The following is a 27,926-nucleotide window of genomic DNA, read 5'->3' on the forward strand; positions in this document are numbered from 1 at the left end:
AGCTTTATATCCCAAAGGAGATTTCATTACAATCCGGTTAATCCTTACTTGTGTATTGTGCTTGTGCTTGTGCTTAGTGTTTACTGAACAGCTGGATCATGGTAGAGTAAAGCTCCCTTGTTCACAAGTCTTCATGGGGTATAGAATATAGTTAATGCGTTGCGTTTATTGTGTCTGGCTGCTCAAACTGTGAAAACACCCCAAACATGATGTAATAGCTTATGAAATCACAAAAACTAAGGTTTAACTCTAGAATTAGTACTACTACTACAGAAAAAGAGAGTTGTTGTATTTGTGTCTTTTAGTATGGTGTCATGTATTCTGTGCAGGGATACACAAGATAATAAGATGTGCTGGATTCTTACAAATCCTTAACCATGATTGCTTCGTTTCCCGTACATTATTTATAATAGTAAAATGAAAAGCTGCCGTAGCCCCGCTCCAGGAACTCCTGCCCCCTGTAGGTGGGAGCTGAGAGATGGGGTAGAATGTACCAGCCCCAGGTATATGTCAAGAATTCCATCTAACACTCCACAGCGACCCCAACTTAGGAGACCTGGAGCTGCACCCCTCAGTGCCCTGCATCTGCTTTGATAATAAAAGTGATACAAAGTGTTGTAAGTCTTTTAAAGAAAGTGTCCTTGCCTTTCATGAGCATAAAAGACATCCTCTTCCCCAGTTCCTTATTGTTTTGCAGTTGGTCTTTTGTGTTCTTCAGACTTTTAATTTCACACTCTCTTTGGAGGAAGTCCTTTCAAATTGTCACTGCAGTCTCTTCGGGTCACTTCCTGTGTTACAGGTAGAAGGGCCACACCACCTGCCCACAATGCTTCCTACACGCAGCAGTGCTCAAGTTGGGTCGTAAACTGTAGTATCCCTTTATTGTCAGTTTTGTTTCACTTCTTTACACAGACAGTCAGCATTCAGAAGCGGTTACTTACCTGGAGAAGTGGAAAATTAATTATTAGCTAAATTAACTAAAAACCAAAAGGAAAGGGCCTTTCTTGTGACACAGGAAGGAAATGAATGCCAGTGTTGTGGCAGGAAGCAGTGGCTTCACCATCTCGTCAAAGTGAAACAAAGTCTAAAAAACAAACCGACAGCAAAACAGTAAAAGTGTTGTTCTGCTGGATGGAGTTAGGGTTTCTCTGTTAAAAATGTATAAAGGACTGAAAAGTTTTGCTTTGGAGTTTGTGTTCTGACTGTATCCCCCATTGCTGGAGAGGTATAGTGCTGTGCTGTCCTGTCCCTTCCAGCAGTTTTAAAGCTACCTGACTACCACCTTCTGCTGGAGAGATATTGAACTGCAGTGTTTTAATGGGGTATCGGTATTTGAAAAGGCTCTGAGGGCCTGTCTGTCTCCTGGCTTCTACCAACTGAACACCTTTTTATCCAATAGTTGGCAGGCAGAGTACCAGCCCTGCCGCCGCCACCACCAGCACTGCGGCGCTGGCAGAGCAAGGTACGTCCGAGCACCACGGGGAGCCCTGAGCTGCCACTGCGCAGCCAGCATGCGGCCTGGGAGCCTGCCCGCCAGTCACACAGACCAGCTCACTCGCACATGCCTCTCACATCCATCCATCTCACACTGCATCTCGCATGGCACGCCAGCCACGGCCAGGCCAGGCTTTACTGGCATCTGTAAATGACCCACCCACATGCCAACGTGAACCAGCCTTCATGTCATCCTTTTTTTGTTAGAATATATATTAATATGGTGAACCGTTCCTTATAGACATGGCAAAATCCGTTCAGTAGCACCTGAAATAAAAGGCTGGTTTGTAGGGTTTGTTTTCAGATTAACTGGGGGGAGCCACCAGATGTGAATTTAAGTGGATTAAAAGTGGATTTGTTAACCAACAAAAATATGTTAGAGATCAATTAGTTACAAGTCTTAGGACCAATGGCATGTGGATGTTCTTACACCTGAGGTGGTGCCAAATTCACAGTAAAACCTGGAACGGCTCAAACCACCACATAAATAAATCAATAAATACACTTTAAAACACATATTCAGTGCTTTTTGTGGCAGATCAGTTATCTTCAACAGTGGGTGGGTGTTCTGTTCTAAAGAATGCGGCACTGTATTTTTAGTGAAGTACTTGTCACAGTCGCCCATGCCCACTCACACTGCTAAGTAAATTAACTCTTAAGTTTCAGGAATAGCTGCACATCAATTTAAAAATAGTTTACCTGCACACACGATTTATATAACATTTCTGCCAAAAAATATAGGGCAGTTAAATTGAACTTTTTACTACTGGTGTTTTCCAGTTTTCTAGATTATTGAGGAATTATTGCAGAATTAAGAAGTTCTGTTTTTGTAAATTCAGATTCGTGTAAGTTATCTATAGTCATAAATTACATAGAACAAAATGGGAACTGCACTGTTTTGCAACAAAACATGTTCAAGAAAATTATCTTGTTGATTTTCAGGCAGCAAAAAGTGTGCTTAGCAAATTGTGATTTAATATCATCCCATACTGCATTCATTTTCACAATGTTTTACATAAGAAATCACCACATTTCAGCAAGCAAACAAGCATGCATTAAATAAGTTGCATGGCTGTTATTAAATGCATGTGTTCTAGATTTTCTTTGCTGCTTGCAACTTGTTTTTCACTACAGGGAACCCATATGTGAGGGTCATTAGCTATGATGTAGTGTCCATTCACACCTGTGTGCTGCTTAGTGTAGTTACATGGGGATCATTGCTAGAAGAGGCCCTGTCTTAGAGCTGTATTTTGGACTAGCTCCTAGCTCTAAGGGGGGGTCTTTTTAGGGGTGCATGTGACATCTTACACTTCTAGGTAACTATAGGTTTCTTGCAGCTCTTGGGGGCACTCTTGTAGTGCTATTATAGTGCTATTGGACCTATGGGATTACTTACAGTTCAATAGTACTGTATTGGGAAACTGTCGGTGCTATAGGAGACCTCCTAGAGCTGAAGGGGCTTCATCATTAAACGCTGCTCTTGCCCTTGTGTAGGAAATGCGAAACGCAGTGTTTGGGCTGGTGGAGGGACGGGGTTGCGCTCCGATCCTGTGTTGGATTTGGTGTCCAGTTGTGTGTGCTGGGCCGCCAGTGCAGGTGTCTGAAAGGATTAGGGACTGGTCTGAACCAGTTCGGAAGATCTGCATTCTTCACCGGTGCAGGAATGAGACCATTAAGGGTCATACGTTCTGTTCTGATTCCCTGGTTACTTCATAGGGCCGTTCTGCCGGTCCATTCTTCTGGTGTATACCATTGCTTCTTGTGGGAAAGCGGTCCTAACTTCAGCGCTGGATGTCAGTGGATCAACAGCTCCTTCCAAAACTCAGCAGTGGAATACAGCAAGCTCGACCTGCTGCTGGAACTCCGGAACTGTAAGCTCTTGGATGTCAATATTTAGCACTGGCTCAATAATGAGGTCAGCACTGCTGCCATTGCAGCTCCAGCATAGTCCGTCCCATCTAGTAAAGTCTAGAGCAACTGTAGCCAGCATGGGCGGGATCCAGTTTCATAACCTGCTCTGTTACCAACCAAACAGCAGCTCCTGCCCGGTCCTAACTGTGCGAACCTGCGGCTCCTCTCCCTGTCGATGACAGAAGCAATGGAATACACCTGTACCGGAGTGTGGAAAGAAAGAGTGAGAGGGGCACCCTGGGAAACGTCTTTTTTTGTTGTTAGTATAAATTGCATGCCAAGCCTCTTTTAATGTAATAACCCCACACACTGCCTCCACCTCATTCTAACTGCCGCATGCACCAGAAAAGAAAAGCAAAATGATTGCAAATAGGCTGATCCTTGGAGCCAGCATTACACTTCAGCCATCGGCAGGCCAATAGCAAACCCACAATACCTGGCGGAAGAAAAGCACCGAATTCTCATCAAGACGTAGCTTCTCTGTAATCTGTTGGTCCCCACCACTGTCTCATTTCATCTTGCCAAAATCCAGGTCCAATATTAGCACAAAGTAAACAACTACCCTCTTCTAGTAAAAAAATAAAAAATAAAAATTATATCTAATAATAATAATTCCCTTTCCCAATGAGACTCCCGGACCCCTAGTCCTTTTTCAGACCCTCCTGAAAATCTTCACTAAAGTATTCAAAGCACCACACAGCATGTAGAGTACAAATACACTGCTACACCGCAGCCACCACTCAAACCCTAGATATTTCATTGTATACACACAGCACCCTGACTCGTGTTCTGTTCTCATGACCTTTGGCCCTACATGTGCAAAGGACAGGCTCTGTTTTTATCGTGTAGACCAGCAGTTCCAGCACTCTGTGCTCACTGGGACCCCTTTTGACAAGGAAACAAATGCTTACATAGGTTTAAGTCAAACCTAATCAATGACTGTAGTTCAACACAATATTAGTTATTTAATTTAATGAAGAACAAAAAAAAAATGGACTTCGTTTACCCTCAGATTTCCCACGGGCTTCATCACATGTCGTCACACCTGATTTACGATGACTCCAATATCACTGTTGTGTGTTCAAGACTGTGTCATCCAAGCTCTCTACAATACAGTAATACTATATAATTCAACCTGATGGCTTCTCACAATATTTAATGTTGCATACACAAGGGCACTGTTTCTGTTTTATCTCAGTTAAACATTTCCTTGTGTATCTGTTTGTTCCTCAAAGCTAACATGGTCTTGTTTTCTTCATTTCATTTTACAGCTGCAAAAAGCTTACTAAACAAAAAGTCAGACGGCGTGAAGGTAAGTGTTTTGGAAAGATGGGGCTTGCTCTCGATTAACTCTTTCCTTTAGTACTTTGCTGAGGTTTAATGTTGAGGAAGCTGAGTTTAAGCTGGGTCGAGGGTCTGACTGGGTGGATAACTGGCTCAGCAGTCTCGCATCCTCTCCTGTAGTGCTGCAGACCTGAGTTCAAGTCTCCCTCACTGCTGTAATTTATTACCTCCCAAGGAGTGCTCACGTCCAGCACAACAGGCTTGTAAATGCTTCCTATCTTGCAATCCATGACAGCACCAAGTCCTCAAAGAACTTACTTGTATTAAGATTTTATAATGGAGTGTTTTGAAGTTGCGGATCAGCTTGTGTAATAGAAGCATGATGTGAGCACTCTGTAAGAACCTGCAATGCTGTATTGGTTTGTAACAGCAAGACTACAGACTGGGACTCAAAGCATTACAAAACATGCCCCATGCTTTGAGAGCAACTTGACTGCTATCAGTGGTCCAGATCACAGGAGAAGGGGACTATGAAACTGTACTGCAGGGCCACAGGTTCTGCTCATAGCAATATTCAGAGGAGAAGCTGTGCTCAGCACTCCAGTTCAGTTCTGGAACCAAGCCATGTAAATGAAGACAGAACTTTAAAACTGTCAGTGACCTGCTACAAACATAACAGGAAAACTTCAGTTTTAAAGAAATATAAACAGTTTTAAAAGCATACATGGAAACCTTGCACGTTACTCACCGTACTGTTAAAATAAATGGTGATTTTAAATAGGCTTGCAATGCTTTAAAAAAAAAAAAAAAAAAAAAAAAAAAAATTAAAATTAAAAATCTCTACTGGCACAAATTATTAATTATAAATAATTAAATAGATAAATAATTATAAAAACACCAACATGTAAATTCATAAAACTAAAAAGTTGCTTCAGCATGACGTTGTTTGTGACAATATTGAAATCAGCAGTACTGTCTTCACATAAAATGGTGCCACGGCTTGCTCTAGTTCATTCACGTAACTGCCCAAAGCCAGGGATTCAGGGGCAGAGTGCAAGCAGACCTGAGACTTATGCAGGTCGTAAAGGGGTCGAAACTGTACGCCTGCTAGGTAGGTGGTAGGTGTAAGGCTGGCGTAGACAGGCAAATAACATAGGGGATAGAGCCAGAAAGTTCAATTTAAAAGCAAATCAGCTTTGACTATTGTAAAATAATATTTAGTCTAGCAAAAGCCAGAGGTGGGTGGAATAGTACATTGGTCTGATGTTGTACAGTATCACCATGCAATGCGTCGTGAAAGAATCATACGGGACAGACGTAATCCATTGGATATGTTTGATGATCTTGAACTCTATCAGCGCTACCGATTTACCAAGACAGAACCTCCTTTGTCTTATAGATGAAATACAGGATGACCTTCAATATATGAACCAAGGAATGCTGCAGCCTTCTGACTAAATATTACTGTCATGTTAAGCTTAGAATTAAGAATTTCCTTGTTCTCTTTATATAGAGACAACAGTGTGTCGGGCTTAAGTTGGAAGTACTAACGACGGCGTACGCAGTTGATACTGCATAATGTACGCCTGCTTGATGCACTCTGCCCTTGAACACCAGTTAGTTAGTAGCATGGGATACGGGATTCAGAACACCAGGTAGTTAGCATGGGATACGGGATTCAGAACACCAGGTAGTTAGTAGCATGGGATACGGGATTCAGAACATCAGGTAGTTAGTAGCATGGGATACGGGATTCAGAACACCAGGTAGTTAGTAGCATGGGATACGGGATTCAGAACACCAGGTAGTTAGCATGGGATACGGGATTCAGAACACCAGGTAGTTAGTAGCATGGGATACGGGATTCAGAACATCAGGTAGTTAGTAGCATGGGATACGGGATTCAGAACACCAGGTAGTTAGTAGCATGGGATACGGGATTCAGAACACCAGGTAGTTAGCATGGGATACGGGATTCAGAACACCAGGTAGTTAGTAGCATGGGATACGGGATTCAGAACATCAGGTAGTTAGTAGCATGGGATACGGGATTCAGAACACCAGGTAGTTAGCATGGGATACGGGATTCAGAACATAAGGTAGTTAGCATGGGATACGGGGGCACAACCACAATAATAAATGGGTTACAAAGTGCTCAGGTCCATGGAGACTTGAGGCAAAAAGTGAACTATTCAGTGTTGATGATCTCATCTCGGTTTCACAAAAATCTCACCCCAACTGGCACTTACGAGCTATAGAGCTGTAAACAATGCTCCAGAACGCTGTCCTGCTCCGGACTATGGCAATGCTTTATGAATGTAAGATTATCAAATGATTACTCAAAAGTGCAAATCTTTGCTTATAAACACTGAGAGGTGGTTGTTGTGTTTCTGTGCGTGGGAAACCAAATACTGCAGTAAAAAAAAAAAAAAAAGTTTAGACTCCCGAAGAGCAGTGCAGTGTTCATAGGACATAGAGAGAGAGAGAGAGAGAGAGAGAGAGAGAGAGAGAGCTAATCCATCTTCATTAAACTAATCCAGCCCTGACTGCGGCACTAAATCTTGAGGCGAACAGTGGGCCCTGTGTGTGAAGACAGTATTGTGGAAGGAGGCATTCATTGTCCTAAACTGAGCACTTTTTGAACTACTGTGTTTCTGGATTCGGGCTTCGGGTCACTCTGTATGGCTAGCACAGAGGAGGTTCAATATAGCAGTGCTTGCGTGCTGTGAATTACTGCATTTGACAGAGAAACTGCAAGCAGTATTTTTCTTACTGATTTATTGAATTCCACAGCTGCATCAATGTGGATTCACTCTAATGTCTCAACTCATTTAAAAACATGGTTTTAGTTGTACTCTGTAGAAGACTGAAGTTGAGTATCTGGTGTGTTCATTATTTTTTTTATTTGTATGCACAGTATATGAACACGTGTGTGTATATTTAGAGAGAGAAAGCATTAACTGAAGTACATTAGTGTGATTCTCAATCGCAACCTTTTTTTTGCTTTTTTCAGGGATATCAGTTTAGCACTTTTTTATAAAGAAAAAAATTTAACCCCTCCCCCTTTTTTTGTTCCTCATTCGTTCTCTTCAAAGTTTTTGTCGTTTCTGTGACCTTCTCTAACCAGAGGCTGTGTCCTATTTGTTTTTTTTTGTTTGTTTCTTTTTCTTCCTTTCTGTTTTGATCTGTTCAGAAAAGGAAGTCCAGCTCCAGTGTTTATTTAATGGTGAGATCTGTTGGATGATGTCTTTCTCTCTATCTCTCTCTCTCTGTCTCTCTCTGTCTGTGGTGGGATGAAGCGGGTTGTGGAGGGTTGTATTGTTGTTGGATCTCCATCAAGGGTCCATCTTCACCCCCCTCTCATTCACATCACTCCCCTGCTTGCTTTGCCATCACCCCCTTTGCTTTCTCAACTTGTCAGCCATCAAACTTTGAGCAGCTGCTGGACCAAGCATGCCTGCCCTGTCCTCACACTGCCACTGGACTACCCCGCCTGGTCTGAAGTGCTGTTACCCCTTGAAAGGGGGTGCTACACACCAGGCTCTGTACAATTGCTCGAAACACCAGCAAATCTAATATCACCTCAGTTAAAAAAAACTAACTAATAAAGCAGCAACATTTAACAAGGGTCCTTTCTGGCACTTTCTACATAGAGCCCCACAAGCACTATTGATAACATTAAAGCAAGGGCTTCATAATCTGTACACTGCCTCTTTTTAGATCAGTCGCTATGTAGATGAATTGTGCAAGTATTTGCAAATTAAGAAGATTAATACATGAATATTTCCATTGCAGAAGAACACATTGTTTATACTTGTAGTAGCTTATTGGAAAAATCAACTCATCGTTTGCACGTATAGTTAAATAATAAAAAAATAAAAAAAACGCAAGGCATAGCAAACTCAACATTATCTTCAGAGAATCTCTGGGAGACCAAACGTTACAAAAACAAACACTGTTTGTAATGGTTAGAATGTAAATATAGTTAAAAGATGTAAAGCTTTAAAATGTATTGCACACAAATTCTAGATTTTGTAGTAGCTGGAAATTCTTAATCAATAGCTTAATATAGGGAATTGTTTTCATCTTGCCCCATGCTTTGCCTGCATGATTTTTAGTTGCTGGAATCATGGGAGAATCACAATCATTTGACGTAGTACTATTGGGAACTAGTACTAGCATCTCCCCAGTTTCCTTTGCAAGCACAACCAATTGCTGTGTCTCTTAAATTCATTTATTAGCTGAGTATTTTGGGATGGTTCGCGGCCCAATTCCCAGCAGCCCAGGTGATTTATATCTCCAATGGCGACGGCAGTTTTGTGGGTGGACAACCAGCTCAGTCTAGGGGCACGTAGTGCTGTGTGAGTCTCTATTTTTAATTCTTATTATTATTTAAACACATGTTACATTTTATTTATTTATGTATGAGATCTGTATTTTTTTTTTTTAAATATACACGGTATATATTTTTATTTTGTTATTTTCAAGGTTCCTGAGCAAAAACATTTGATGATTCTGCTTTTTGCATAGTTAGTGCTGGAGAGGGTCCAGTATTGAGTTGCCTCATTGACGTGTGTGTGCATTATTCACCACACAACTAGGTCTGAATTTTACCCAGATTGGTCCTCCTGTGTTTTCCACATGGCACCCAGTCATTTCCCCTTTCGGAGGTCTGTTTCTGTGGACCTCCAGATTTGCTGCGCAATTCTGTTGGAGCCTTTTGCTGTCCTCTGCTGTTGATAGATTTAAATAAGGACATTGAACAGTCATTCTTACAGTGCAATAAAGCGGGTAGCATCAGCCTACTTACAATGCTTATAATGCAGGGGAAAGAATGATTTCAGTTTGCTCAGTGCTTTGAGTGCTAGGATAAAGGCTGGAATATTTTGAAGTTTGGCAGATGTTTTGGCAGGCTAGTTTAGTGCCAACAGAATGATAGTCCAAAACCACAGTTCAGTTGTCATTCTGTGGTGGGGAGAGGGTTCGAAGTGGAAGGACAGCAGGGAGGGCTGGTGGATTGTTGATGCATTGGCTCTGGAGCTGCTGCTTCTGTGGAGAAGCTTACCAAGCGGACGCCTCTCGCAGGCCCTGACTGCAGGATCAGTTAGATAGTAGGCCGTTGCCATCTTGCTGCTGACAGAGGAGATTCTACCCCTGCTTGCATGTGTGTCGCCCCTCTCTCTTGCCTGTCTGTTTGTTTCTTCCAGCTTCTCATGCTAGCGCTACACAGGCCCTCCAATTTATTTTAGCCACGGGTGCACAAGCGAGCCCCTATCAGAATTTCACAGTGGTTCAAAAAAATAAAAACAAAAATGAATACGTCCCTATTATTGATTTGATGTTTTAAAAGTTTATAATCATAACTATCAGTAGCCGGAATAGCAAATCATTTTTTATTTTACCGGAAACGAAAGACGAAATATAAACAAACTATGGTAATGCTACAAGGCTAAACATACAAAAATGAGTCTGTAGCACTGGCATCAAGAGAGTAAACTTCTACTCCGATTGCAGCTTTGAGCAGCATAACTTCAAACAGCGCTTCTAATACAGGACTTAAAGAATCATGCCAAGAAACACTGTCTAACAATAAAACGGTGGAAAAGAAGTTATTGCATGAAAACGCTTTAACAAAGAGGAAGGGTTTCAATGGAAGTGCTTGAGGCTCCTGTTCCACATGGCTTCTCCAGAGCCACCTCTCTCCTCTCCATCTGAGCTGCCCCTATTCACTCTGGTTCTTGGTCAGTTACTCCTGTCTCTGTTACCTGTGAAGGCGTGGTTACCTGGGCTCCGCTCACTGTGTGGAGAGACTGCTTCCTCTGCGGTCAAGGGGAGCAGATACTGTGCTCTGTGTGATAAGAATTGTTTACAGTTTTAAAGATTACTGTATATGTTGTGTCTGTTTATCTATAGGAATGTAAATGCTGTGTATTCTGTTTACAAATGATTGCATACAGCCATACATGAACACAAACACTCACAAACTTGACAGACATGTAGTTTTAACACACACTGACAGATGCGTGAACACACACACACACACACACACACACACACACACACACACACCTGACAGACTCACTCAGTACACATTGACACAAACACACGGACACTTCATGCACTTTTATTTGTGCAAGTGTGAAGCCCAGTCCGAGAGGGTGAGGGTCCAGGTCAGGTTTTTTCCTCTCTATGTAGTGTAGCTGTGAGGAGGTTTCAGCTGTGAGTGGCTCAGTGTTGGATCTCTGGACTGTCATGTGCTCAAGCATCAGTGAATATAGTAAATCTTACACTCAAAGGAACCATATAGGTGTTTTCAGTTGGAGGGTTCAGGAGTTCTGAAACCCAGACCTGGATTCTCTCCTCTGGACCGGGCTGGTGGTTCGGCCCAATCGTTTGCATTTCTAAATCACTTTGTGTTTTTTTTGCCCAGCCACAGACAAACAACACTAAAAACAGTACAGTAAGCAGCAGCAAAGACAGCAGCATTTCATCTTCAGCACCAATGGTATCTCATCTAAACTTGGGTTCTGTCATTGTTTTATACTGTCATTGTTCTGTTTGCATTTTGTTTTAAATCTCCTGCCTGTTCTGTTTCTCCCCTTTCCCCTCCACCTTCATTTGAAACGGTGTGTGTACTTGTTTGTGTGATTATTCAATGGCGTTGTTTAATAATGTCAAAAGCAACTGTTTTCCAAATGGTGGCCTTGCCTGATTCATTTTTCAAAAAAAATAAATACAAAAAATATTAAAATTAGTCTGTTCCAATTTAGCACAAGAAGGGGGAAAAAAATCAGAGTTGTGAAAAATGTTAAATTGTAAATGGTAATGTAAGAGAAGAGAACAGGTCTGAGCAGACAATGCTACTCGTCATCTTCTGACTTTCATGAGCCATTTCAGTAAGCCTGACCCAGGGTTGCCAGGGGACTGGATGATCGTGCAGATGTTTTGAGGATGCAGTCTCCCCTGTCTAAAAAAACTGATAACCGCTTGGTAACATACTTGAGGTTCTAAACATTTCACGTGATTGACACATGTAGTTTAGGTAAGTTAATATAAGAAGATACTAAGATTACAAAAATAAGTAAGGGACTATCCTGGCTATAACTAAACTCGGCTGTAACGTGTTCACCTGTATTTACCAGCAAGAACAGTGCCACAGAGTAGTAAAAAGCTATTAACGAATGCCGCAATAAGCTCTTGGCTTGGTCATAACTTTCCAAAACAGACTAATAGATATTCTGTTTTTTTAAGGTCTTCTTGCTCAGGACAGTATGAATTGCGTTATAATTGAATGCCATTAAAAGACAATATGAATCCAATTGCCTGTAGCAGGGGTTGTTTCGAGTTTGCTAACACACAATTAAAGCCAAGTTTATCAATTCAGTAATCCATATTTCTTTACCAAAACACAGATTAAGGAGATTAATGACAGACAAAAACCCAGGAGACTGCATCTTTGCCTGTAAGGTGTGTGTGTGTGTGTGCGCCCATGTGTTTCTGTGGGTGTGTTCTGGGTGCCGCATTGGGATGTGTTTGGGGTGCTTTGGAGGGAAGGGGTGTGTCAGGGCATGGCGAAGGGGAAGGGGGAGCAAGATAGAGACCTCTTCCTCTCCACTGGAAGTCATATTTATTTGTTTGTTTATTTAAACACTTCTTTTTTTTTTATCTGTTGTGCTATAGTGTGCACAGTATTCCATTCTTAAATGTGACGAACGCCTTTCCCTTCCCGGATTTCTGAGCACCCCTCTAGTCTTGTCTGCCTGACTGTGTGGGGCGTTTGGTGTTGTGAAGCACCAAGCTCTCTGTGTTAAACTTTCTCCTGCCCCCCTAGGAACCACAGACCACTGTTGTGCACAACCCTCCTGACGGCATCAAGGTGAGCATCTCACTCTGTGTCATCTCATTCCTCAGCTTCCTGCAGAAGTTAATATGCACTCCTTTATATTTGACTTTTGGTGCAGGACAACAAAGAGTAATCTGACGAGTTTGTAATCAGAGATAGAACCATCTGTACATACTAACTAACGAGCCCCATTGTATGTTGCTGTTATCCCTTTAAGAGAAGCTTGCAGCTTTGCCTGTAACAAACCAATTTTATATTTGAGCTGGACAAGTGGGGGTTTACCCCCCTTACTAATATACTATACTTGAAAGATGCTGACTTGTCTGTGGAGATTGGACTTTGTCCATGGAGGTCAGGATCATTGAGGTGTTCGAGCAGAGCTTTATGGGGACGCTTGCAGAGTTCCCTGTATGGATGCAACCAGTGCTATATTACATAATTACACCAAACAATGGGACCTGACATCGCGTGAGTGACAGCATTGCTGATGAGACACTGCTTTGTTCCCAGGGATCCACGGAGAGCTGCAACACAACAGAAGAGGAAGACATGAAAGGTAGGAGCGATGCAGCGCTGCAGGGACCTGGGTACCTGTCTCAGTTCTCGGGGAGGGGGCCATACTCTTACACAGCTGGACACTAGAAATGATATTAAGGGCACTGTCCGTGGATGAAGAGAAATCAAACAGTGAGTCGTGTAACCCCACCTGTATGACCTTGAGATACCTCAAAATGTCCTTCAAGCATTTACATTTCATATTTTCCCTCTTCAGACACTTGAACAACATAGTCTCCTTACCAGAATAAGTAATCACTTTAAATAACTGCACTCTGACCACCCACACATTCCCCATGCGTGTGCAAACATGGCCTGCCTTGGAAAGTACCCGGATTTGTCTCAGTGGCCACAATACCTGCTTATTGGTAACATGTATGAGAACTCGCCATCACAGTAAAGGCATGCAACGCGGTATTTCCCACCACAGCAAGGCAATACAGGCCGTGCCGAATTGCTCTGTAGTGCCTGTGTTTCACTTTTTTGCGTGGGCTAACTCCCCATCCGCTGGGATCGACAGGCATGCTGAAGCAATGTGGTTACCCAGAAGAGTCTGAAGAGTGCTGGACCATGTTGTCTGGAGGAGTAGGGGGTGTGCCATTGTCATCTGTTCAGTGCATGAAGTGTTGAGAGCAAGTGGAGAATTGTACCACTGTGTTGTGTAGTAAAGGCGTGTGTGTGTGTGTGTCGAGTGCTACTCAGTATTTTTTGACTGGGTGTTTTAAGTAGATCGGACATAACCAATGTGTTGTAAAGTGGTTGTGTGGGTGGTGTAAAAGACTGTCTCATTGTGTTGCGTAGAGGCTGTTTGTGTAATACAGGTGTTAATCTATTGGAGAGAGCCTGTAAGTTTTAGCCACGCATTGAACGTTTGGAATTGTGCTTACTTCTGTACGTTTTCCATTCACACGCTACTGTTGAACATGTGTGTCTTATACACCTAATACATTATCTAAAAACAGCTACTTCATTTAATAAAAGTAAATACATTAGCTGAATAATACATGGCAAGAAGTGAAACGTTTTGCAATCCGGTGAAGTCTGAATCCTCATCAGACACCCCAGGTGGATTCACAGCATTAAACACTTCCTTCCTTTGTTATTTTTAATAATATATACTGTTTGCCTCTTTTAAGCTTTTTGATTCTCTGCATCTCAAAAATCACTTGCAGTAGTTGCGAAGTAGAGAGAGAAGCATTGGTTCCATATGTACAGAAGTAGAGATACTGACAGCAATGGGAGTTTGTAGAGCTCAATATAAGGATGCATTTTGGCAAAGCGATTCAGTATATATTATAACTCTGTATCCCATATAGTTTTTTTTTTTTTTTTGGACTCCGATTGGTTAAAAAATTTTTTTTTTTTTTTTTTTTTTTTTATTTAGAAGTTAAACAGAGCCAGCCAGCCATGATTTATAAAGTAAGGCTTTAAGTTTGGGTGCTGAACCACACTTCTGTGTATCACAAGTGTGTCCTTGTCAAGTAAAGGAGTGTACCATATAAGCAGGAGGGGTTGGAGGGGTATAAAGTGTAGAGTTGTGTACCACTATCTTGTATTTCAACCCCATTATGTTTCTTTTTGGTTTGGTCGAACGCGGCAGTGTCTGTCTGTGGCACTAGCAACGACAGTGCGGTGGTGAGCCAGAGCAGTGCCGTGACTGAGGACCTGACAGTGCAGGTGGGATCCCCTCAGTCTCCGCCAGCCAGTAAGTGTGCAGCCTGCCTGCCTCCCCTCGCCCCCCGGCACACCTCCTCTGTGCCTCTGCTCTCGCCCGACCACCCCGCCTCACTCCCACTTGCTGTCGGTAAGACTGATGCTCCTCACCCCATCTCCTCCTCTGTGTCACCCATCCCCTGCTCTGCCAGAATCTACAGCTGTCTATATACCTCCTGCTATAGTCTTCAGATTCATCAGCATCTGTCAGTCCCATGCTGAGGATTAGCATGTTCCTATTGAAGCCAATCTTTTGTGTCCACGCCGAGTTTCCTGATTCTCATCTAAGCAACTGTCTACACCAATGCTCTTGAATCCATATGCAGTAATCTCTATCCTGACTCCAACAGCTGTATACCACCTTCTCTTCTATGAATCCATGACCTTCTGCAATCCATTCAATAGTGATAGATCCATACTCTCCATTCTCTCCATAGTTTTATTGTCTTTAGAGTCATAGCTTCTGGATCAAAAACAACCGCTCCTGTTCTATTAATCCACCTTTCCTTTTACATGGACCCATAGCCCTCTTTACTTGAACATCATAACCACAAACTATCACACGTTAGATTCAAACCACATACTTCCAGCCTCATTTGATGTGCCCTATCCCCAGATCAAATACTTTCTGTTCAGCAGAACCTCAGATTTTCTGTTAATAGTTCACCCCCCCCCCCCCCCAAATAAAAATAAAAATAAAAATAGATTCCTCGTGTCAGCTCCTGTGCTATTCCAGAGCCGAACCTGCTCATAATCCCAATTCCGTCGCTCACATCCAATCCTGGACCCTGAGATCTCTCTAGGGTTTCCCCTAGATATTTTAAAGCAAGGTTTCTTTTTATTTTTAAAGTTTTGAATGTATTTACATATCAGGGATTGTAGTCAGTGGTCTCTTGTCACATTGGCATGTTTTAAGGGTGTGCTAGTAACGGACAGTAAAGATGTGGTGTAATGCACCAAGGGATAGTAACTAAAGGAAGAAGGCTACAGCTTGGGAGAGGAAACTTGTCTACTGTAGTTTTATAAAATGATGAAGATTAAAACTATAACTCTGAATTATTTTGGTGCCACTGTACAGAGTTTGTTCAAGACTGGGTAAACTGAGAGCTGCATGCATATACGACCTGCGAGACCCTATGAATGGGCCATTGCCACGACACTGTTAGCACAAATGGGATTTTTTTAACAATTTGTCTTCTGTTGAAAAGTATTGTGTTTAATGTTTGCCGCATCAGTAGCAGAACCTTACTCAGCCTCACCCGCTAGCAGCTCCCTGGGTTCAACAGACTATTCACCAGCGGACTCCGCCCAGCTGGAAAAGACAGCCTTCCTGTCTTTATATTGAAATGTTTTATTTAGCTTGAACCTGTGTACATTTTAAAAGAGATTTTTTAAAACAGTATTATATCACAGTGACACACGCAAATGAGCCTGGTCTTGGCCAGTGCCCGCCATACTCCCTGTATAAAAGCCATTGATAAAGTAGGTAACTGTGTGCCACTAAGCTTTGATTCAGAAGAGTTGAATTCTTCTTCTAATGAGCGGTAGAATTCTGGGGGCGCTGGCAGCTCCCCTGGAGACACAGTTGGTAGAAGCTTTTCTACTGTGGGTCTAGTTTTACACACAAGCATGCTTTCCTTTTCCCTTCTACGGGGTGTTGTGCATGTGTTTGTTCTACCCTTCGTTAGAAACCTCTCTGCTTTTCACAAACTCATGTCTGATGCTGCTCTGTAGTTTCCTGCTGCCTGTTTTTAGGTGACAATCAGGAAAGAGCCATGGTCTTTGGCAGATTGGTGCCATTGTGAACAACATTCTGTTACAAAAGAGTGTTTCCCCAAATAGTTTTGACGTCCCAACAACCAAACAGGTAGTCATGCTCCCACTAGCTCCCCCAGTCCTGACACTGTCAGCACCTCACAGCTTTATGTACATTTGCACGTTACATCTTCATAGCTCCGTCCACACAGGGAGGTATGAAAAGAAACAAACCACCGTCGCATCCAACATGCTTCTAATAAAGTGGCACTTGTCACATATTATTTGTTTTTAAACACACACAATCACAGGTGTATATATATATATATATATATATATATATATATATTATAATGATTTTTACTACTTGACAGATGGTTTATTCATCTTTTCTTGGTTTTAGTTTTTTGTTTTAATTTTCATCTTTCCTTTTTGCTGTTGTGTTGACCATGTTGTGTGATGTGTGTCTTTGTCTCTGTTGATATTGTGTTGTGTCTTTCAGCTGGCCTGCTGCATGAAGTAAAACGCATTGCTTGGAACAGTTCAGGACAGGTCTCTGATTTAGAGCATGCTCATGCCATAGCGTCCTCCTTCTCCAGGCCCCTAGGTGGCAGCACCATGCAGCTGTGTAAGTGCAGGGCCAGAGCGACAGCAACTCTGCATCACAAACTAACCAAGGAAGGGATAAGAGCTGAAACTAATGCATGTACTGACACCTGCAGAAACAGACACAAGTGACATAATCCCATCTGTCCAGACAGTTTTTGTATGAATAGGGGTAATGTCCCTGTAATGTAAAGGGAGTTATTACAGTATATGCATTAAAAATGAATAATAATCTTGGATTATTGAACATCACATAAATAACATAAACCAGGTGGTTTTCTATTTGAGTAACTCCTCTGCTGGCAGGGATCTTGGATGTGCGTGCGTGCGGTGGTAGTGGGGGCGCATGCGTGCGGTAGGGGTGGGTGTGCGTGGTTTTTTTGCAGCATTTGGTATTGGAAAGGATAGTTATATCACAAGCAAGGATATATATATATATATATATATATATATATATATATATATATATATATATATATATATATATATATATATAATGTGTGTGTGTGTATATATATATATATATATATATAATCTATCTATATAAATATTTTTTTTATGGCTGATGATCACATGCAAAAATAAAGTGCAGTCTGTTGTTGCCCATGCATTGATTTCTAATAGGGGGTGGTTTAGTACAGGTACATTAATAGCGGGAGGCTGATGGAATTGTCTTATGCGTGTTCACAGCTTTAGAAATGTGTGTCATTTTAAAGTTCCTAAGCCAATGAAAGAAAATCTAAATGTAATAAAATGTGGTAATGCAGAAATAAGCTTGAGTGTGTGAAACATTCTCCTCGTAAACAACTCTCCCAATTTCATGATTTGTGTTCTGTCCCCTTGCTAAGCGCCTTGTTTGTCTTTTTCGCTTCACTTGATTACAATTTCTGTACTGAGACTCTGTTTTGAGGACGCTGCTCTAGTAGCATCTTTTCATTTTGTCTGAGGAGGAGGAGGAGATGTACAGATTGTCCTCAGTGATGGCAAGTACGACGGATGCATGTTTGTTACTGAATGGGTGTAGGCCAGTGTTTACAGAAATGTTGATAGGAAGGTACTGATGGATTGGGATGGGTTTACACTTGGCGAGACAAAAATCCTTGCGAGGTGATTTTGTTAAAATGTATATGAAACATCAAGGACAGCCAGAAGAACATTTCAGTTGAGTGCAGCTGCAACTCAAGTCTCTTTCTCTCTGAATTTCAGTTCGCAAGCAGGAGATAATCAAGATCACAGAGCAGCTGATTGAAGCGGTCAACAATGGAGACTTTGAGGCCTACACGTGAGTGCACACTGCTCTAACAGTACCACTTAGGAGGGGCCTAGTTGGACTTTTTTCTTCATATTCGTACATTACTTCATTTGATACGTTTATCTTCAAAATGAGTATCTTATCCATCTGAACTATGGCACTTTTAAAAACTATCAGGACATTAATTGTTTTGTTAAATCAATTCATAAAAACATGATAATCTGTGTAAATAATGAATTTCCCAGTTTTCAGAGTAACTGAAGAGTAGTATTGTTGCTTTGATTATCTATAAATGTTAATGCTAACAATTGTAGAGCCGGTGAAGCTAACCTTTATCAGTACAATACATTAAACAGCCTCACGCAGCACTACAACTCATTTATTATGTATACTAATTTGTCATAATATGTAACGTCATGGATTGCTGTATAAGTCTGTTTTTAGGCCACATTTAGGGTGAAAATCTATTCTAAATAACCTATGGCTTTTATACAAGCGTGGCATGTTTTGGTATAACTTAAAGTATAGCAGAATGTTTTAGTGCAGATGTGGATTTCAACAGTCACTGGTTTCCTTAGTATATTACTTTTTCCCTAAAATTTTGAATTTTCAATGGCCTAAATTATATTGTACACACTTTTGAAAGAAGGTATAGTCCAGGTAACTGCCCCTCCCAGAGGATTTGCACAGATGTTTTGTCGTTTGTCTTCCTCTCTTTTGTAGGAGAATCTGTGACCCTGGGCTGACTTCGTTCGAACCTGAGGCACTTGGAAACCTGGTGGAGGGGATGGATTTCCACAAGTTCTACTTCGAAAACTGTGAGCTCCTTTCTGTTCACATTTAGTAATGTTTTTGTACATTGTGTGCACACACAGTCGCTTTGCTGTGCCCCAGTGAGGTGTGGGGATAAGAGTGCTGTCACCATACACGTCCTGCATGTGCTGCAAGTGACTGGAGGTGAAACCGTTGCCAGTACTGATGCAATTGTTTTTTTCCCAGTTTGTATATGTTGGCAATGTCAGGGAAGCACAGTGCTCGCAGCCCGATTTACCAGGGGTGTATGACCGTTCAGTGTTCAAGGAGAGATGCACTCCAGTACAGGCTGGGTGAGTGACAGTGGAATGATTTCACCCACAGTGTTGAGTAAGAACAGCAAGCCGGTCCACACCACCATCCTGAACCCTCACGTTCACCTGATTGGGGAGGATGCAGCCTGCATTGCGTATATCCGGCTGACTCAGTACATCGACACCCAGGGCCGGCCACGCAGCAGCCAGTCCGAGGAGACACGCGTGTGGCACCGTCGCGACGCCAAGTGGCTGAACGTGCACTTCCACTGCTCTGGGGCCCCTGCCGCTCCACTACAGTGAACACTGTGAGCACGGGTAAGAGGCCTGGCCGAGACAGGCACACACGGCATTTCATCACCATTTATTATTCAGGTTTTTGTATGTCGGGACATCAGTACAGAAAGGGGGGGAGGATTTTAAGTTTAAAATTATAAATACAAAGTACATTTCTATAAATGGAGTAAGGGATCATTTTTTTTAATTGCGTGGTTTAGTGCTGGGTCATGCTTATCTCTTGGTGAAGTTGATTGTGTTTTGAAGGTTGGCATAGCCTGAATGATAACTCACTATCTGTTTGCTGCAGCTCGCTTGGATTCCAAAGCTGAATGGAGCGTTTCTTCTCCGTGGTCGGATTGGCGCCGGAGAGCCCGGATGGAGGAGACCTCTCGAAGTTTAAAAAAAAATTACAAAAAACAACAAACAAGTCCAACCCTAGCTAGACGTTCCGAGCGCGCCCGCCACCGCGGCCCCGCTCTCGGGATGGTGCATGCTTCTGACGCCTACGCGGCGGCTGCTGTTTTCTTGTCGTTTTCCATGGATCCATCTTTTTTTGCCCGTTTATGCTGTCCAGAAGGTGTTTTAAACAAAAAAAAATACAAAAAAAAAAATTATATAGAAAAAAAAAAAAATACAAAAAAGATACGTTTTAAAAAAAATCATTTTATTTTTACGTGAAATAAGTCAACAGAGCAAGAAGGGAAGTGAGGATTGAACTAGAATGAATATATATATATATACACACACACACACACATTTTAAAGCACCAAAGTGTAGACTTCCGGCATAAATGAAATTGTTTTCGCGTTGGTTTTGTTTTTTGGGGGTGGAAGTGGGGCTGGGTGGAAGGGCATGGATTTTTGTATTTTGTTGTGTTCTTGTGGAACTCTTGATTTTTACTCTCAGTGAAGCGAAGTTTACGAGAACCTGTATTTTGAAAAGTATTTTGTTTTTTTAAAGTGAATGCAGTAAATAGGGGGTTGTTTGTTTTTGTTTCTTTACAGTGAGTTTCGTGGCAGGGGTTCAGTGTGTGCTTCCTCACCCCCCCAAAAACCAGGCCCCTTTGGCTGCTTGCTCTGCTAGAATTTGAAATAAGTTCAAATAATGCACAAACAAGGTGTCTCCAGCTGTCTGTGCAGGAGAGACTGGCTCTCTGTTTTCATCTGCACCTCTGGCTTCACAAACATTACAATCGCTTTTTTTTTATCTGAAGTTGTGGAACACGCACAGTAAATGTCAGTATTCAATAATCAAAAGTAGTACATCACACCAGTTTCAGAGGACAGGCCTCCAAGAGAGAGGCAGTACTCAGATAATTAGGTGAAGTTAAACACTGCGAGGTGTATTTTCATCTCTTTGTCTCCACGACATTTATGCCATGCCCCACCTGTTCTATTCACCAGCCTCCAATGCAGAAGGGCAGCTGAACTTAGTGGGGTCACAGTCCACAATATGGGAGAGTGAGATTTAGAACAGCTCCAACCACTGGGTCTGTCGCCCTCTGTCCCTCCCCACCCCTCCTTCGTGGGCCACACAGAATCATGAACTCTGCACTTGCACTATAACCATAAGATCATACTGCTTTCCTCCCTGTCCCTCGGCGTGAACAACCGGGCTGCACTGCCCTGAGAACGTTGAGACTGGTCTGATGTGCCATTCTGAATATTAAAACCTGGCTTTCACAACCTCAGTTCAGTACGTTCTGTTCTCACAGGCCTGCACTGCACGTTAAGGAAAAGCAGGGCTCCACCTGTATTGCACAGCCAGTTCCAGTCCATGCCCTTTTTGGGCACCAAAACCATAATCATGCAATACATTGATCTTTTCATTTTCTAGCAGCTGAAGTGACGTGAGGGTAGTCTTGCCTATCACCAACTGTCTACATTGTATTAGCTTCTTTCACTTAACAATAGGACTGTCCCAGGTCACCTGGATGGTTACTTGGTAACGCTTTATATTGCGTGGCATAAATGACTATTTAGTAGATATGCAATTGCATATTAAATGAATATGTAATAGATATGCAATTGATATTAAATTTGTTTAATTATTCCTTGTTACTTTCCACTTACATTGCAGGTTAACTGTATTTTCAATGAAAAACATGTAAACAATGGGAAATTATTACATATTTTCAAAGATAACAAAACATGATATGCAATTACATTTGGTTAACATTTAGTAAGAAACTAGCTACTGCATATTTATTAAATATTAATTTAATATGAAATTGCATATCTATTTAATATTAATTTAATATGCAATTGCATATCTATTTAATATTAATTTGCCACGCAATATAAAGCGTTACCCATTATTTCAGTTGAAGGATTAAGAAAAGGAACCAGTGCTCTAGAAAACCTTGGCAAATTTCAAATGGAATAAATCAAAATGAAACAATGTCTCTGCCCCCTGACTCTGTGAGGAGAGTTCCAGTGCTGAGGGGCAGGGGAGCAGTGGAGGCTCCAGTGAAGAGCTGGCTGTGGTGATGGCGATCCTGGGCAAATTGAAGTTGCAGTGCTTGTTCTGATTATTATTCATATTCATGTTGGTAGTAGGTCTAGTAAAATGATGTGTTATTTTAATGTAAATAAAGTTGTAGTCCTGTGGTAGGTGCTGGTGCTCTGTTTTGAGCTCACACCCAGACTCTCCGAGTTTCAGGAAAGGGGGAACGAGGCAAAGATTTCAGCCGAGTTCTCCCATTCCTCGTGCAAATGCACATCATGAGGATCCCTTTACCAGAGCATTCATATACCAAAATCCCAGTTCAGCGTAGATTCAGCCATTATTCTTACTATAATTACTATTACAATATAATATTCAGTGTGACTGACTGACTTTGCAATTCCATAATCTTGTCTTCAAAGTTTGCTCTGGAGTCAGGTGTTGGAAGAAATTCCAAACAATGTCTGATAATATAGAAATGGGAAGTGAAGGTGACAGTTATGCCCAAAGTCAAAGCTCCTTTTCAACATATCTGCATATTTCTCTGTCTCTAGATACCTACACTTTGTATCGCCTCACTCCCTATAAATAATGGCAGAAGCTATTGAAATACTCTAGTTTCACCATGTTTATAAAAGTGAAGAGGTTTAATTTGTATGAATGGTAAACGGTGGCCTAAAGGAGGGAAGGCGCCGTACGCCCTCAATCATGCTATGCCATACACATCATGACATGTTTTAATAATGGGCAGAAGATTCAGATTTCAAAACAGTAACAGTGGCATTACAGTATACCACCACAAGGTGGCATCAAATTCCCATTGGATCAAAACAAAAAATAATGTAAAGGGGACATATCCTGTTTTTGTGCCCACAATTACTATATTTCGTGTGTACTAAACCATAGCGCTGTAAGCACCATGCACCGCTGGGCTATGTAACATATCAACACCATGGCACTGTGTCGCATACATACATACATACACACACCATGATGCTACTGTATGGGTTAAATACTGTATAATATGGGGTGTTTTGTTTGGGGTTGCGTTGTGGGGACAGGCTACTATGCCTTGCCAAGCTGGCTGATTATGTGCGTCTATAGCTAGGGCTCTTCAGGACAAAATTGCAATCCACAACAGTTTACTAGTGGGAGTGGGGGAGGGGGGAGACCCTAAATGAAGCACTGCACAGTATACCCACGGTGGCAAAAACGAAAAAAAAAAAAAAAAAAAAAAAAAAAAAAAAAACCTAGCTGGAAGGGACAGCCTTGTCAACTTATCAGAAAAACAACAAACGTTAAAAAAACAAAAAACCAAAACTCCACACAATGTACAAACTATATATGCAGTTTTACAAGAGAAGTTATGCATGTCTACTTTCTTGTATATTTTTCACTGTCTGTGTTTTACTTGATGAAAAGTTCAAATCTATATGAAATGTTAGTTGCATCTTTGAGGTAAATGAAAACTGCTCCGTCCCAGATATAAATAAGTGCTGTACCACGTTTAAAAAATGTAACGGAAGCCTCAGCTTGGTCTGTTCTCATCCTTATTAGTATGTGTACTGCATTGTAACTGCATAATATGGGGCTAAATATAAATATACTCTGAATTTTAAATGAAGCATTGGATGCTGGATTTTGCATGAACATATAATTAATAAACCATGAACTTCAAACTATCCAGTGTTTGTTTGAATGTTAGTAGGTCTTCATCATAGCTTTGTTATTATTGAAACTTGATCTGAAAGTATTTAATAAAAACCACATTTCAAACAGTGGCCCTTGTACTGTGCAGTTTATCAGCTGGTTCTGATCCAATCCCTGGTTTATGAAGAGCTGGACTGACGGCACCAATCGGTCTTCTCTCTCACTTTTATTATAAACCGCAAAGTTTTGTTATAAACCACAATGCAGTCAGTAGAACTGGTTCAGGTATAAATCAACTTTTTTATTTTATTTTTTAAATCTGAAGACAGCTCAGTCCCTTTGAAGTTACTCAGATTAATTTTAACCCCCTCTGCAAAAATAAATATATTTCTGCTATATTCTTCAAAACCCTGACCCTGTGGGAGAAAGCGGAACTGTATGTCTTGCCTTCAATAATCTGATTGGATAAAGCAAGCTCCTGATTGGCTCACACAGTTAGTGAAGCAAACTGATTTATTTTATCAGTAATAAATAATTAAATGTGGAGATAGTACTTTAGTAGGGGGCAAAAAACTGCATGGTTATTCTATATAAGTATTAACACTGATAGCTTTTTTTTACCCTGCTATTCTTGGTATTTACCTGGAATAGGTCTGCTGTTTAATAGGTTTGGGTTTGTTAATCCCTCGCTTCAGTGGAATGAAACTCTGTAGTTGTGCAGTAAGATCCATGATTCTCAACTCCAGTAGTGTGCACTCTCTGAAAAAGGATGTTACTCTCATAGACAGATTTAGTCTACTAGTCTGTAACAAGAACACAGATGGTGCAGTGGGTTAGTTCATTAGCACGCTGTATGGGCCTGCCTTGTGGGACTGGATTCAAACCCAGGGGAGTTCCTTCCTTTATTTAATTTGCTGTATTAGTCAAATGAAAAAGCAGTCTCTGCCAGACAGACACCCCTCCTTCCACAGGGTAGGTCTTCTGCATCTGTGGAAACGCAACCAATTATGTACCAGGAGCTGGATTTGAATCGCCATCTTCAAGGAGAGAGGCAGTCATGGTGATTAGCCTACTGCACCACCAGCTCCCACAGGAAAGCTGTGTGTTCACACTGCCTGTAAGGTTAATTAAACAATGTTTTGAAAATAAAGGAAGAAATTAACTGGCTTTCAAACCAATTCTCCAAGGATAACAGCACAGCATGTTAGTGAATTAACCCATTGAGCCATTTCACATTTGTGAGAACGCATCCTTTATTACTGCTGATATAGGAACTTATCCAATTCTTTGAAAATAAAGGATGGAATTAACTGGATTTGAACCCAGTTCTCTAGCATAGCATGTTAGTGCATATCACACTGCACCACTTGGCTCTATGCAACAGCCAAGCATTGCATACGTAATCTTACGTCCACCTCTTTATATTTTTTTCAAGACCACAGACATTGTCATAAAACAGAGTACCAGAAATGAAAAAGTCTTTAAAAATAAAAGGTTAAAATGTGCTTCTCAAATTAGTTTAATTTGTGACAAACTGTATTTAAAAGCCAACCCTTACAGGTCTATAAGGTAAATTAAAGAATATTTTGGAAAACGAGGGATTAACATTTGCAGAACTTGAACCAACTGCCAGGTCAATCAGCATCCAATGCTCTACCACCTAAGCCAGCTCGAGAGCTGCTTTGTACCTTGTAAAATGCCAACTAGTACTTGAATTAATTTTTGTACAATATGTAAGGCCAGATTGAGACTGGATAACATTTTCAACACACAAGACAAGGCCTGAAACGTAACTCTTGTGTTTAGCAATGAGTTTCTTTTTACTTTCTTCTCCAGAGAACACCATTGCTGAGCCTTTGTGTTGTTCTGGATGTCATTGCATTTCTTTTGGCATAATGGCATTCAGCACTGGGCAGGGTCCTGTGGAGAGAAATTTTCCCCACCTCACCAAAAAAAAAAAAAAAAAAAAAATCTGTCCATCTAATGCAATGATTTACAAAACGGAGGGACACTCTTACAGGAGGCAGGTAATGAATACAGTGGAAGACACAAGTCAGAAGCATCATACTAACAAAAAATAAAACAGGTCTCCTATGGTAAAGGCACAGACACATGGTGTGCAGGGGGAGGCATACAGGCAGGGGAACGCAGGGGCGAGGTGGCATAGTGGGTTCATATTAATGCACCAGACTAGTCTTTTGAACCTCACTTCTGGGAGGCTGGCATGACTGGATGTTGTGGGCGACTTGTAAGGACAAATAAAAAAGTATTTAACTAAACTAAAATAAAACTGTTTAGCAACATCAAACAGAAAGCAAAGCCTCCCTGTACAGAACTGACTCAGACACAATTCCCAAAACACTGCAGCGGTTTATTAGAGATGATATTATGTTGGTGGTTCTTCCTTTTAAAAATACATATTTATTTAAAAAACAAAAAAAAACACAACACAGAGCAGCTTTTAATATTAGGAAGGACAGCCCACAATATGGAATCCCTCTCCCTTCCTCCTCCCCAAAAAACAAGTCCAAAGTCAGTGTCTGTCTGAACACCTACCCGTTTGTGTTCAGCTTGAGCGATAACCAGATCTACAGCTCCAAATCAGATACACAGTTCCAAATCTCCCAACTGCCTGTTGCTGTTTGAATTAAAATTCTCAGGATGCATATTTCCTTGAGAAAACGGCAGTTACCAGCAACAGTGCCCAGCAAGACACAGCTTGACGCGAGGTTGCCCTGGGTGGGTCTGGTTTGGCCTGGTTTTGTCAAGAGGCGGGGCCTTCCTATCCGTAAAGTCCTGGGATAAATTAAAGCAGCTAGGATGCTGGAACCTGCGCATCTCTCCCATCCACACACACACCACCGATTGTCCGCTGGGTTCACGTTTAAAATCAGTAACAGCAATGTGTCCTTTATTATTTGAAATGTCTCATTTAACAAACAAACAAAAAAAAAAAGAATTACACACATTAACACCTTTAAAAAAAAAAAAAAAAATGTGCATAGGTTTTGTTTAAAAAAATGAAAATAAAAAGAACAGACACACAGAAAGGGGTATTGGAGAGAGGGGGTTATAGTTCATGAGTGTCCCTTTGTGTTTGAATCTCCGTTCAGTCTCCTTATAGTCACGTACCGCACTTTAAAAATACAAAATGTCTGCAGAGGGTTAACAGCAGCTCGGATACTGCTGCCATGGACGAGTTCCCCACAGAGCAATGAACACCAGGGAGGAGGAGCGAGCGAGCGGCGGGTGTGTGCGACGAGACCGTTCGCTCAAGAACATGTTAAAGGCATCGCGTAAGCCACGGCACCCCCTATGTGAGACCCATGGTAGGGGGGTGTGTGCGTGTGTGTGCCCTTGTTCCATGTTTCCCTGCGGCTCTGGGTTTTTTCTGTAGTTACTGGTCTTTGAGCTCCCCCTCCCTGTTTGCTCGCCTGGCCCAACTCTGGCTCTGTCTGGAGGTCTGGTTCTGGTTCTGTGTTCAGCTCCAGCTCTGCAGTTCCTCTCTGAGCCAAACTGGGATGGCCTGACCCAGCCTGTTGAGCAGCTTGAGCAGCGTCATGTTGTGATCGCGGTAATACTCCGACAGGAAGGAGCGTGTCTGAGACAGAGGGAAGGGAGAGAGCGAGTGAGTGAATGAGTGAGTGAGGAGAAACGGACAGAACGCATCTCTCAATTACACAACTTCATTGAGCTCTGCTTCTCTCTCACCTATATACACTTACACTTCTTGCTTATTTCAACTCGGTGACATCTTTACCTTAATTTCTAACTTTACTTCATTTTACACAAGACTGGGTTAACACTACCGGCTGGTCTCACAGGACTGCAAAAGGACAGAAGTAACATTAGATAGACCAGGATCAGTGCTCATCAGGGACTGTGAAAGCAGCAGCTAGTGTTGTTGCTGGCATGAGAAATGCAAGTCAAGACAAGCACATCGATATTCACGTACCTTCCTGTTTGTTTGTTTTCGACAGGGAATCAGTTCCCATCAGTAACACGAATTGCGAAAGCAATAGCATACCTCAAGGTATGCAGTATTACAATGCAAAGTTCTTTGTTTCTACGT

The 27,926-nt window shown here is 41.7% G+C and overlaps 2 protein-coding genes across 22 annotated transcripts in view; one reads left to right on the top strand and one right to left on the bottom strand.

The window, feature by feature from the left end:
• LOC121325571 (calcium/calmodulin-dependent protein kinase type II subunit gamma) overlaps nucleotides 1–21,541 on the top strand; it is a 57,609-nt gene extending 36,068 nt beyond the window's left edge. Inside the window, exons 13-24 of one of the 20 annotated variants that reach the window (XM_041268265.1) lie at nucleotides 1,400–1,462; nucleotides 4,677–4,717; nucleotides 7,883–7,915; nucleotides 11,120–11,194; nucleotides 12,521–12,565; nucleotides 13,043–13,088; nucleotides 14,688–14,792; nucleotides 17,058–17,183; nucleotides 18,368–18,443; nucleotides 19,137–19,231; nucleotides 19,551–19,798; nucleotides 20,067–21,541. In XM_041268265.1, coding sequence (XP_041124199.1) covers nucleotides 1,400–1,462; nucleotides 4,677–4,717; nucleotides 7,883–7,915; nucleotides 11,120–11,194; nucleotides 12,521–12,565; nucleotides 13,043–13,088; nucleotides 14,688–14,792; nucleotides 17,058–17,183; nucleotides 18,368–18,443; nucleotides 19,137–19,231; nucleotides 19,551–19,783 — 938 coding nt within the window. In that variant the 3' untranslated portion in view covers nucleotides 19,784–19,798; nucleotides 20,067–21,541. The remainder of the gene's footprint in view (nucleotides 1–1,399; nucleotides 1,463–4,676; nucleotides 4,718–7,882; nucleotides 7,916–11,119; nucleotides 11,195–12,520; nucleotides 12,566–13,042; nucleotides 13,089–14,687; nucleotides 14,793–17,057; nucleotides 17,184–18,367; nucleotides 18,444–19,136; nucleotides 19,232–19,550; nucleotides 19,799–20,066) is intronic. The other 19 variants (XM_041268270.1, XM_041268268.1, XM_041268267.1 and 16 more) reach the window with 19 other exon arrangements.
• Nucleotides 21,542–23,895: 2,354 nt separating this feature from the next.
• LOC121325535 (bifunctional heparan sulfate N-deacetylase/N-sulfotransferase 2-like) overlaps nucleotides 23,896–27,926 on the bottom strand; it is a 44,394-nt gene continuing 40,363 nt past the window's right edge. For both annotated transcript variants that reach the window (XM_041268166.1, XM_041268165.1), the window contains exon 14: nucleotides 23,896–27,455. In XM_041268166.1, the coding sequence (XP_041124100.1) occupies nucleotides 27,336–27,455 (120 nt within the window). In that variant the 3' untranslated portion in view covers nucleotides 23,896–27,335. The remainder of the gene's footprint in view (nucleotides 27,456–27,926) is intronic.

This window comes from Polyodon spathula, chromosome 13 (assembly GCF_017654505.1).
Source record: "Polyodon spathula isolate WHYD16114869_AA chromosome 13, ASM1765450v1, whole genome shotgun sequence".
Classification (NCBI taxonomy): domain Eukaryota; kingdom Metazoa; phylum Chordata; class Actinopteri; order Acipenseriformes; family Polyodontidae; genus Polyodon; species Polyodon spathula.